The sequence below is a fragment of the Gymnoscopelus braueri genome (genome assembly GCF_963280865.1).
Source record: "Gymnoscopelus braueri genome assembly, chromosome: 20".
Lineage (NCBI taxonomy): Eukaryota > Metazoa > Chordata > Actinopteri > Myctophiformes > Myctophidae > Gymnoscopelus > Gymnoscopelus braueri.
In genome coordinates, this window is record NC_137622.1 from 31,567,443 (window position 1) to 31,580,808 (window position 13,366).

Below are 13,366 nucleotides of genomic sequence, written 5' to 3' on the forward strand. Positions count from 1 at the left end.
CTCTATGGCTCTTCCAAGAGTTAGGGGCCTTGGCTGTAGCTCACGTTCCCTTGTTTATTCATTTTAGTACTCTCAGAATACTATTGCTAAATACACACACACACACACACACACACACAGGTTCCCTTCTTTATTTACTCTATTACTCGCAGAATAGTATGGCTAAATAAGTACACACAAACACTCACGTTCACTTGTTTATTCATTCTATTACTCTCAGAATACTGTTGCTAAAGACAGACAGACACACAGACACACTCTTTCTCTCTCTCTCTCTCTCTCTCTCTCTCTTGCTTTTTGGTGATACGTTTACCAGCCACAGAGGAGACTGAAGGTAAGGTAAGGTCGACCTGCATATGATCTCACATGAGGTGGAACTCCACAAATAGAGTGCCCAGGCAGATAAGATGCAGTTTTAACAGGATGTAGGCCTACTACAAGTACTTAAGTACTTAAATATTGATATGGCTCTTAAAATACAGTACACATGCAAGGCTGCCATTTTGACATTATTTGTACACTATTAGCCGTGTGGTAGTTGACTATCCACAGGATGTTTTCTTTTTCTTGTCCGTAGTTACTTGCAGCAGATGCTAAGGTCAAACCACAACGTGCCCTTTGCGCCGAGTAGTTGTCTGCAGGTGTTGTTGGCCGTGTAGAGTGGTGCTCTCACTCTGTCTCCACACCACCACTCCTCACACCTCATTAAATGTGTCTAAGCAGATTTTCTAACTAGATTTTTCTGAGGCTTAATGACAAAGCTCATGCATTCCAGATTCCATGCTAAGCGAGATTGGGGTTTGGTGTTTTTCTGCGGTTGTTATTTATCGCTTGTTCTTGAGTTATAAACCCCCCCAAAACAACCGACCCATGTTCTTGTTCAGTTTATAGCCTAACCTGTCATATATTCATTTCTTTTTGGCTTACTTTTCAATTCAGCACTCTTGCAAGAAAAAAGTCACAGCATTGACTTGTGCGCTCGGCTTGTTCGACCGCAAAATCCATTTGTGTCGAGGTAAATAATACTCACAGTGCCGCCGTTGCATCTGCAGCTGCTAGCTTGTTTGTTTTCAGTACATCATAATATCGTGTTTTCCTTTGCCCTTTCACTCAGGGACACACTTGTCAGATTCAGTCACTTGTCAATGATACCCAAAGGGACAACCGCGAACACCCGCTTCGAGATGTATGTGCACGCTGCCCACCCCACGCTCACTTAAACCTCAACACCGCATTCATCATCTGCAGTTGCAGGCATCAAAAGGCCATTTTGTTCAGCAGCCAACCGAATATCGGTGTCCGCAAGCAGTAATATACTACCGTCAATATAGATGTGCTGTCTTCTGGTCTTTCGTTCTGACAAACAATACATTGATAAATATGCTACATTTTTGTCACTTATTTACCATTATTCATACTGTACTTTTCCACCACTGAATTGTGAGTGTCGATGTCTCTTGATAACGGCGCTCTGAAATGCTTCCACCTTGTTTACCTTACCTGTAGGTTAACCTTGCAATGCTCGCCGGCAACTTTAATTATATTTCTTCCCACACTCTCTAATCATAAATATTGATAATGAAACTAATATAATGGCAATAATATACTCACGGTCATGTTGTACTGTGATATTGGCACTGGTGAGGTGATCTATGGGACTCGGCCTCTTGCCTATATGACTGCAGCACACTACTGTCAATATATCCTGGTATAGATCTCCCTCTCATGTATTAATGTTCCAATATCTCAATAAAAGGCAACTTATAAACCATGCGTACGTACTAAAAGGTTGCGTAAAGCAGGTGCTTTTTTTCATGCTGGAAACATGTATTAAAATGAACTTGACATGAGATTGTGCGTATAAAAAAGTTTGTAGTGATATGTTCTCAAATAGAATGTAATCAAATCAAGGTTTTGGAAGAAGTATTAAATGTCTGCAACTCTGCATTCAAAACTAGATATATTTGCAATGCTCTGGAAGCCTCTCTACTGTAAAAGGTTACATTTTATGTATATTGATGATAATATGATAGTATCCTTGGATTTGTTTTAGGGAGTTAAAGTGAGTTTACCAGCATTTCCAACATTTATTGTTTATGAGAATGCCAAAATCTAAGATAAGTACTGATTTTCACATTATGCGAATTTCCAGCATTTAAAATGATCTGTTGTAGGTGTAGGAAATTAGGTGTGGCCTACAAAAGGATGCATAAACATTACAGTACACGACAGTGCCTACGTGATAAGCAATTGCTGCTCGATGCTGCCGGAGGACATTGCAAGTGAGTCCGGAGGGAGCATGTGTTCACACCGATTTATTGGCCCAAAATGATGACTTAGACTTAGATTGGTCAGATTGCCAATGCCAAGAACCATCCTCTTGGAAATGTGTTGAACTGGGCCCAGCTTGGCAAAGGCCGGGGGACCCTCCGACCGCAAGGATGCACTCCTTGGAATGGGAGTTTACCAAAGCGCTGCCGGCCTACCGGTCAGGCATCTACCGATCATCCCTGAGCCGCACCATGCCAGCCGTATGGGCATAATCTGTGTGCCTAGGTGCGTAACATTTACATACTGTGGGTGAGCAAGGCAAGCAAGTGCAATTTGCAGAGGCAAGCCAATTTCCAAATTAGTTGGAGCAATCGACCGCACTCACATTTATTTGCTTATGTGAACAGGAAGTATTTTCGCTCCAACATGCAAGGGATCGGTGTTGCGCAAAATTGCCTGACAAATCTCGTGGCACAGTGGCCTGGTCAACCCATGATAAATTTATCCTGAGAAGAAGAAGTGGTGTTGCGTGCAAAGGTTTTTGTGCATATATGTACTATTCAAATTTCGTGGCACAGTGGCCTGGTCAACCCATGATAAATTTATCCTGAGAAGAAGTAGTGTTGCGTGCAGAGGTTTTTGTGCATATATGTACTATTCAAAATTTTCAGTATGAAAGCTACACAGTCTTTTATACCCGAGGCCCCTGCAACCTAGCAACTGCCACAGCCACCAGCTGTAGTTGCGCTATAGTGTGTATATCTATACACACACACACACACACACACACACACACACACACACACACACACACATACATACATACATACATACATACATACATACATACATACATACATACATACATACATACATACATACATACATACATACATACATACATACATACATACATACATTAGGGCATTCACGAATAGTGATTTTTAGTATTCGAATTATTCGACCTATAAGTATTCGAATATTCGATTAATCGATTTGATTATAAAATATAAAATAATAAAAAAGAAAAAATGGCATTGATGACTCGACTCAAGGAATGCGAGTTGACGTCACACCAGAGCTCACAGCTGCGTGTCTGCTGTAGAAAAGCCACTTGAATAATCGAATAGTGGTTTGATAGTCGAATAGTCGGTTTGATATTCGAATATTCGACTATTCGGTGAATGCCCTAACATACATACATACATGCACACATACATACATACATACATGCATATATACTGTGTGTGTATGTGTATATATATATATATATATATATATATATATATATATATATATATATATATATATATATATATATATATATATATATATATACATACACACACACACACACATTAAAAAATCCTGCTTTCTAATCATTAATAATAAATAAAGAAAATTAGTTTTCACAGTATTCTTTTGTTTGGTGTACAGTTTTGTTTTTGTGGCCAAAATAATTCCAAATGACAGTGGATGCTCTCTGGGAATGTTAAAGGATCTACACCATGAATTTAAAAAAAATATTTGATATTTAATATCATATGGTGTATGTCCCTCAAACCTTTTTCAAAAGGTTTGAGCCTAAATCATCACTCAGATATACTCATCCCAAGTCAATTGTCTCTGGCTTATACAGCACTTTCAGCTGCAATACCAAAACGTCCTTTTGGGCAGGGGGGGGCTACTGAGCAATTCTGTCTGGCCATCATCAATGCAATGGCAATGCAAGTGATGTCACTTGCCTTGCCATTCTGAAATGGCCTGTTCAGACACGCCCATTCTGAAAATCTCTGAAATGAGAATGAATGACTGAATGTTAAAAAAAAATATTTTTTGGGGTACAAGAGACACTGGGGAGCCCAAAAAATACCCCCCCCCCCCAAAAAAAAAATGAAATTCATGGTGTGGCCCCTTTAAGTCTGTAAAGTCAAATACTCATTTTAGTCTACTTCTCAAATGTTATTGCAGAGCACCATAACCACAAACAGAAGAGAAATAGGACCACACCATAAAAAAAAAAATTGCCTCCTGTTGGAACTATAACAGCCTAGTGTTATAGTGCTTTGGCCTATAACTCTTGAACTGTAGGTATTACTATCAAAACCAAATGCGTCGATCAATATTGTGACTATAATATGACATTTTCAAATTGTGTCTTGAACTTGTGATACGTCGATATATTGCCCAGCCCTAGAGTACGTTCAGTCCACTCTCCTTGTTTTTTTACCTTGGCACCGGCAGGTTGCCCGGCTGAGGCGGGACATCCAGGAAGAGCGGTGCTACATCTGATGGAGAGGACAGAAAAGGAGAGAGAAATAGATGGAGGATTTCACTTGTTTTCTGCAGACCTACATCCTTTACTTTTTTTCAGTGACCTCCTAGACTGATTGCCAGCATTATAGCATATTGAGCAAGCACATTTGACAAAGCCAGTTTGCTGTAATATTTTTTACTTGACCTCTGCTTACGTTGCAGTTACTGGGAAAAGCTTCTTAAAATAACATTGCTTTGGATACTGCTTTGGATACTATTGCTCTTGAATAATTTAATGACCCATTTAAATCTTCCCACGACACGCCTATAGGTCTTGATCTAGTCTCTGAAAGACACTGCTCTTGGCTATGTTTAGTCATTCTCCCTATAGGGGAAGAACACTTTAAAAGACGCATCCACCAGGATTAGGATGGAGCCACCTGTGGCAGCCTCATTTTCCTATGCAGTACAGGTGGTGCACGCACATCCAAAACATGACGACGGTGTGCTGGGGGGGAAAAAAAGCCACAAACCAGGTGTAATGTGACGAAGACCTCTATCTAGCAGGTGGAAACGTTGTGGTATTTGTCTTCAATAATGTTTTGGGAGCAAGAAGACAGATATGCAGATATTTCTCTTTAGTTTGAGCCTCATTTTCATACTTGGTTTAATCTGCACTTTTCACCCCTGTATTGCGTTTTAAATGATTTAATGATTTAACCATTGACCCGGGTCCTGCAGGGGTTTATCCTTCGGCCTTCTCCTTCATTCCCTTCTCCTTTTTCCCCTCTACTTAAAATGAGTTTGCCTGTTATTTGCCTATTTCCACAGATTGTTCGCTTTGTTATGACATGCCCAGAATAAGACGCTATAGGGTTCAAGGGGTCAATGAGATGTGATGTGGAGGTCTTTTCCCCACCCCCTTCCATTCAGGGTGCTAGTGTACGTTTATACTGTACCTGTAACTGCTATACTACAAAGTTTTAGATTGAGGCTTCTGATGGTGGCATTATGCTTGAGAGTCGAGACCTGTTGACTATTTGGTTCAGTTTATCGGCGAGTTCAGCTGACCCCATTTCGGCAGGGTGACGGTGGCGAGAGGGACATGGCGGGGTCACAGTGAATGGTGAGATGGTGTGACAGGGACTTCGGTGTCATCAGACTGAGGTCACCGTCCCAGGTTTTGGCAGCGGCTGAATGCAGCCTCAGATTGCCTCGTCTTCTCTCTGAATGGAGTGCACCCCCACCACCCCCCTGCCGGGCGGGCTGTGCTCATTTCCACAATGTGTGCATAATTTCATTTAGACCATAATCTAATGTAAAGTTTCCCAGCTCACTCAGTCAATTCTCTAATGCACTGTTTATTTCTGACGGAGAAAATTGGATGTTTGTTTTTATTGATCCCCCCCCCCCACCACCACCACCACCCCCCGCCCCTCTTATAACCGCCTCCATTGTAGCTAATACGTTGTCAATCCAGCACAAATGTACTGTTTAGCATCGCCATGCTGCCATTTCATTGTGAACTACTTTTCCTCCATCGTCCATCATCATTGGCTTTTGAACTGCAGCATTTGACCTCAACGAGGAAGAGATAATGCAATCAGCTTTGCTTTTTTACTGGCATTATTAGCATGATTTCTTATTGCTGGGCCTTTTGATCATTGTGGTCTCACGTATTGTATCTACAGTATTGTACACTTAAAGGACAACTTAGTTTTTTTTACAACCAAGGTTTATATTTTAGCATATAATTAAAGTAAATAAAAGATGAGTGTTATTTTCTTTTCATTTACTGCTTTCTATAGTTTTAGCAATGTGCGCGATATTTATTACAGTGGGCGGGGGCATTCTGTCCGGTGGCTAAATATGCCTTTTTTTGCACAATAAAAAAGGTCCTGTGGTCTTTGATGGCCAGATGTGAGTTATTGGGGGCTAGAAGAGCTACTGTAAATAATAATGAAGAAAACACCGGGTTATTGTGTAAAAAAATACATATTTAGCCACCGGACAGAATGCCCCCGCCCACTGTAAAAAAGATCACGAAAATTGCTAAAACTATAGAAAGCAGTAAATGTAAAAATGTTAACGCTCATCTTTTATTTACTTTAATTACAAACTAAAACATAAACCTTGGTTGTAAAAAAGCTAAGTTGTCCTTTAAACCCGATGACCAGTGTCCCCCAGGAGTCTATTCTTGGTCCCCTCCTTTTTTTCCCCTGTACACTCAAAAGCCTCTTTGACAAAAATAGCCTGTCTACAGCCTATCTGCAAGCTCACAATGCGTCGCAATGCGATGTGTGATTTACTTGCACTAAAGTGATTATAAAAATAAAACAAAAGGCTGCAGGGGCCAGGCAGTTTGTGGTAGCGTAGTTGAGTAACAGGTTCTTATAAGCCTACAGTATGAAAGCTACTTTTGTTTGCCTATAGCACGGCTGTAACCTTGAGGCTGCTTTTCTTGTGGTTAATGAGTCCAGAGACAGGCTGTAGATGAAACATTGGCACAGCACACAAGTCCTAAGTGTTCCAACTACTATCTGTGACTCCCTGACTTCTCACTCAAAGGGCCATGCCAAAGCTTTTTGTGTCCTGCACCCGGGCTAATTTGTTTTGTAAATTGGTCCTCGTTTGCAGTGTGAAATTTGCATTAACCACGATGCCTCTGCCAGACGGTGAGCCTTATTTTTATCCTGTCGCTGCACTTCTACCTTAATGTTATTTCAGGTATTAGGGATGTGTTGTGTCTTGTCTGCACTGTTAAAAGAAATTGTGCGTCCCACTATTAAATTAGTATCTGACACGCTGTCAAAGTGCTGCGGCGTCTGATTCATTGCGAATCCGAGTTTTTTTTCAGATGAGCGAGTTTAGTTCCCAGGGAGCGTTCTTGGCCCATGGCCTCTGCTGGGGCCTGGCTATTGTTTTAATCATAGACAACCAGGATTATTTGACCGGTGTCCTTGGATTCCGTTCCGCACTTCATCTCGCTCTCTCTCTTCCCTTTTGCTCTCTTGTCCTCTCGCTTTCTCGTTTCTTCCTCCTTCTACTTATGTCCTGGCAAGTGTCTGCATTAGGGGTGCAAACAGTTACTCAAACTAATCAATTATTTAAAAACAAAAACAAATAACTAATATTGATTTCAATAAAAGTATTGATTTTCTAAACTACCGAAAAGCGTTGTCTTGTGAGCACTTTTTGTAGGTTAATCAGACTCATCAAGGTAGTCAATTATAAAAAGATAAATTAGAAAATGTTCCCGTTGAAATATACAGTTTTAAAAAAATAATTGTGCAAAAAAACTAGTGATCGATGGAATAAACTGCCAAGAAGATCATCAGTAGTTGCAGCCCTAGCGAAGTGAACGCATGTGTTGAGTGGGCAGCGGATGGCGGATTTCACAGCCACACTGAGGTGTGAACACGGCCGCTCACACATGACACAATATTCTGCCACCCATGCTGTGTGTTCTGTTGGCTTCCTCACTCTGGACTGGGGGACGGAAAACGGTCTGGATTTTAGCTGAAGACTCATTTAATTTGTTTTGCCTTTCATTTTATTCAACCATTAATGAACATCAAATGATTGCGCAAATCTGAGTTACGTAGGTTGTGTTTTTCCTCCCATGGATTAACCCATTAAGACAGTTTTCTGAAAAACCTATGTTTTTATGTCAGTGGTTCTCAAACTTTTTCATGTCAAGGACCCCCATGTATTTATTTGGCCACGGACCCCCAGAAGTTAAAAATGTTTGCTTAAAAAACATATATATATTCAAAGATTTGCACAAATCTTTGATATTTTTCAATGATAGCAGATCTACGCTATGAGCTTGTAGATCTGCTATGTTTGAATAGCAAAAGCATAAAATATGGTTCAAGTGGTTAAAAACAAAAAATGACACGGATGCTTTCCTGGTTTCAATGGGTTAATTAGCCTCCCGAGTGTCTGAGGCTGTCCTTTGATCTAACCCGTCTTCAGAAGACAGACAGACGGCGGACGTGTCTCGGTGTCCAGGTGGCCTTTGTTCACCCCCCCCCCCCTCCCCTTCCAACCGGGCGCTGGTCCAGGACCAGTCATCCATGGCGCCTGATGGTTTTTAATTTGGCTCCTATGCTGCTTGCATGAAACCGGCCCTGCGTACAAGATCCAGCTCTGGGGTTAAGGCGCAAGAGGAGTCGGGAAGGGCGTTGTAGATTGAAACTCAACCCATCAGCATATCGTTGCTGTCGGGCAGACACCTCCTATCTCCATATTCTAACTTTCCCCGTAAATTAACGCCCTACTTGATCACACTACAGCGTCACACAAAAGCATCAAAAGTTGCAGATCCACAAGCAACGCATTTTGAGCTTGTAGATCTGCTACTTTTGCTGTTTTCAAATTTGTTTTGGACAGGTTTCCACCCGACAAGAGACGCTATCTGGGTTCCTTCATTTCACTTACAGGCTTCGTTGCTTTTTGAGTCATCAGCCTATACAGGGTTTCGGTGGAATTCAGGTGGAATTCACGGCCCACGGGCCACCCACTGCTGAGGCGGAAAGAGATGGAGGGCCCTATCTTGCCTTACCCCTTAGGCCTAAACTCTTTTGGCATTTTTTGCTATTTTGAAAAACATTTTAAAATAGTCGATTTACAACATGTCGATGTAGATCGGCTATTTTGAACTATTTTAAAATGTTTTTCAAAATAGTAAAATATGCCTAAAGGCCAGTCCACACCAATGCAACTTCTTGCAACCATTATCCCCAACTGGCCTTAAAACTGTTTTGTTGCGACTAGTTGCATTGGTGCGGTTTGGCCTTAGGGTAAGGCAGCGTGCAAGATAAGGCCCGGTATCTCAGCTGCTACCCCTGTATTAGAGGTCCTGGTTGTTTCAGATACAGAGCAGTGTGACAAACTCTGTGTGTGGCTAGACTGGCTTACCATCCTGCCGCCTGTGTCAAGATGTGATAACTGGGCTCATAAATCTGAGCGTGGTGTAATCTGCCCAGGCAGTGTCCTTTTTATTACTATAGAGCTAATCCTCACTGATTGTCCACCTTGGCAAGAAATGGAACTCGTTATACAGTGGGCCACTTCATACTGGTGACTGGCCCACTGACCCCATGTCATGCTTGTCCCTTATGTGAAGCACAATTCAACCACATTATATTTTATTTTAACATATTTTTTATTTAAGGATTGTCACAGTTTACAGAATAAGATAGACAGTGATACAAAAAGAAACCCTTCTAGTTTTCTGCAAAAAAACAAACACACAAGACAAACACAACCCCCCCCCCCACCCAACCCCCTCCCAAAAAAAAGTACACATGATAGTAAATAAAAAGGTACAATGAAGAGGGCAGAAAGTGGGAAAAAAGGAGAAAAAGAAAAGACCAAAAACAAAAAGGGGGGAAACTAAAAACAAAAACAAAACAAAACACCAGACAAAAGAGTATCAGAGGAGATGACGGCATATGTGATACACTTGTTGGTCCAATATATTATGCATATATATAAGCAGGAGCACGGGCTCCAACAGAGGCTGCCATATTTTCAGGAAAACGTGATCTTTTTTTGTTGCATACGGAATTCTCTCCATGTGTAGCACATTGCCCAACTCTCTAAGCCACTGCTGGAGCAGAGGGCTAGATTCTGATTTCCATTGTTGTAAGATTAAACGTTTGACCAGCAGTGTGCACAAGGAGATGGCTTGACCCTCAAATGAATTACTAGCGGGATTAAATGCCACTGATCCAGACATAGCCAGTAGTGGATCTGGCTCAATATTTGTATTCAAGGTCTTTGATATGTAATCAAAAATAAGAGACTCAATTCAGCCACATTCTAGAACAGCTCTGAAAAAAACACAAGAACAAGAACTTTTAAAAATGACAATTAAACCAATTAAAGTCCTGGGTGGACAATAACCGTTGTGATCAGAGTGACTTTGCTACACCTGGGTGGTTCATTGAGTTGCATATCGTATGCAAAATTCACAGCTGTCCCCGGTTCAGATCAGACCTGAGGCGCTTTACTGCTTGTTGTTGCTGTTTACGGAGTCCATCTGAAATAAAGCATAAAATGCAAAAATATATATTTATATTATACATCTTTTATGATATATAATAAAACAAGATTTTTGCCGCACCTGAAATAACGATGCAAAGAAGCTTCATTGTTTTCGTTGATTCCCCCAAACAGATGGGGAGGCGCAGGCAAATGGTCGTTTAGCTTAAAGTTATGCCTGGGTTTTATATTTTTGCATATGATGCACATTTATAGCCCGCGCTCCATTATTTTCTGCTGGTTCATGAGATTGGGCCTCTTCCCAGCTGAGATGGGCCCCCATTTTTAACCTCTGCTCATATGATGAAAAGTGTCTAGATCTAATTTACCCCTCTTATTGCTCTCCCTCTCTCTCTCTCTCCTCTCTCCACTCCTCGTCTCTGTCTCCCCGTCTGTCCCTCCTCCAGCTTGGTGGTGGAAGTCCTGAAGCAACCAGCAGAACTATCTACGTTGGCCACCGCAACACCGAAGCTATCATTCAACCCAAGTTCTGTGATAACAGGATAGTGTCCTCCAAGGTAAGATGCCCCACAAACACACCAATGAATTTGCCTCCCAAGCTTAATTTGAACCCATTCAATCCGGGAACGTCATCTGTGTCATTTTAAGATTTCTTTGGCTATTCAAAAATTGCAGATCTACAAGCTCATAGCGCGACACTCTGCATTTAAAAAAAAAATCTTTATATGTTTAAAGCGAACATTTGTAACTAAAATCTTTGCTTTTGGGGTGTCCCTGGAACAAAAGATTTTGAGATCATGGGGGTCCGCGGCCAAATGCATATCTAAAAAATGTTTTCTCTCAAAGTATGTTGTTCCAGTGACCCCCAGGAGCACAGATCGGAGTTAAAAATGTTCGCTTTAAAACATATACTGTATATATATATATATATATCTATATTCAAAGATTTGCACAAATTCTCCACGATAAAAATAAATAAATAGCAGATCTACAAGCTCACAGCAGGGTACCGAGAGTGCCGCACTATGAGCTTGTATATCTGCTATTTTTGAATCGCCAAAGAAATCTTAAAATGACACAGATGGGTTCCCGGTCTTAATGGATCAAGTCCGTCTGTGTTTCGGGTTCTCACCACCTCGTCTTACTGTAGTTTTGTTAACTGTTAATTCAAATGGAATGCTATCGTTTTTGACTCTCCTCATCCTCTCCTCTCCTTATTTCTCCTCCCACTCTCTGTCCACATGAAAGGGCATCGTTCTGTGGCGGAGAAACACATACGTAGCTGCTATTAAATCATGATCATGGGGGGGCAATTTTAGAATCTTTCATCCCTTCCCTGGCTCTGATGATGCCTCCCACCTTCCTCCCACCTTCCTTCATCCTAAGGCTGTATTTACACTCAGTTGCACAATTATTTTCGGTGCGCAACACTGCATGCAACAAAGTATATCAAGGCCTCCTCTGCCCCTCACCCCCTTTGTCAGCAATAAGGGCTTCGGGCTTGGGTTATGGATCTGATGGGCGGCGGTCATTAGTGGGGGTAAGGGGGGACTGGTGGGGTTTTATGGGATTTATGGTGGTGCAGAGGGGGTCCGGGGCAAGGAAGGGGGGGTCAATCAATTAGCCACCCCTTCGGCGTGTCAGTGTAAACAGTCTTTAATTACCCCGGCCACTAGTGTTTACGCTGCTCTGTGCCTCTGCTTTCCATCATCTTGCCGCTCTCCGCCAACCTCTCCTTTCCTCCCCTCTTCCTGTCTTCACTGCACCGTCACACACACACACACACGCGCGCACGCACACACGCGCGCGCACACACTTCATCTTTTCACATTACTCTGTCTTTTTTAGCTTCAACGGCAAAATGATGAGATGGGTGGTGGTGGTGTTCTGCTGCCACTGCATTTCCACTATTCTCCTCCCATGCAGCCATCTTCCACCTTCCTTATCGCCTTATTTTGTGTGAGAGAGTGTGTTTTACAACCCCGTGCGTTGTTGTTTGGTGGTGTAAGTTACCACTCAAGGCCATTGTTCGGCTTTCTCCTGGGCCTTTTGGCAGATAAATGTGTTACTATGGCCCCTGTGAGTATCAAGCAGCCAAATATAAACAGATCTGCCACCAAATTGATGGGTAATTGGCTTGCTATTCAGGACAGGTGGCATTGAAGATGAGTCTCCAAACAGTGGAATACCTGTGGGCTCCCAGGGGCACCCAACACCCTCTCTCTCAGACCCCCACCCTCTGTCCCATCAACTGACTCCCACCACCACCCCTCCTCAGATCAAGGAGAATAATACATGCATGCAGGGGTTGGGGACTGTTGGATACATTGAATCCCTTTCTCGAGCCTCCTCCTACCTTGAACTTCAGGCTGGAAGAAGACGGTACCTCGGAATGGAAAATTAACATCAACGCTGGATCCTTTCAATTACATTTCTGTGGTCCTTTTATTGGAATTTTTGTGTTTGCTAATTCCATCTTTCATGCCCCTCTCTCTGTCTCCCTCCACCCCCCTCTCTCCCCAGTACACCGTGTGGAACTTTCTGCCAAAGAACCTATTTGAACAGTTTAGGAGGATCGCCAATTTCTACTTCCTTATCATCTTCCTGGTACAGGTAAGGACATGTCCCACCGGGGAATCCGATAAGATTATATTTATATGAGTCTTAAGAGAATGAGAGAAGACTTTGTGAACTAAGTAGTGGTTGGCATGTTGTGTGCATCCGCACAACATGGCTTTGGGTATGTGTGACTTTAGTGTTGGGGTGGGGCATCATGTGGGTGCATAATGTCGCTGGCCTTGGCAAGTGTGAAACTGTGTGCACAGTG

General features: G+C 42.2%; 1 protein-coding gene across 4 annotated transcripts in view; it reads left to right on the top strand.

The window, feature by feature from the left end:
- The window catches only part of atp11c (ATPase phospholipid transporting 11C (ATP11C blood group)), a 73,109-nt gene that overhangs the window by 12,015 nt on the left and 47,728 nt on the right, over positions 1-13,366 (top strand). For all 4 annotated transcript variants that reach the window (XM_080416507.1, XM_080416508.1, XM_080416509.1 and 1 more), the window contains exons 2-3: positions 10,986-11,096; positions 13,063-13,152. In XM_080416507.1, the coding sequence (XP_080272633.1) occupies positions 10,986-11,096; positions 13,063-13,152 (201 nt within the window). The remainder of the gene's footprint in view (positions 1-10,985; positions 11,097-13,062; positions 13,153-13,366) is intronic.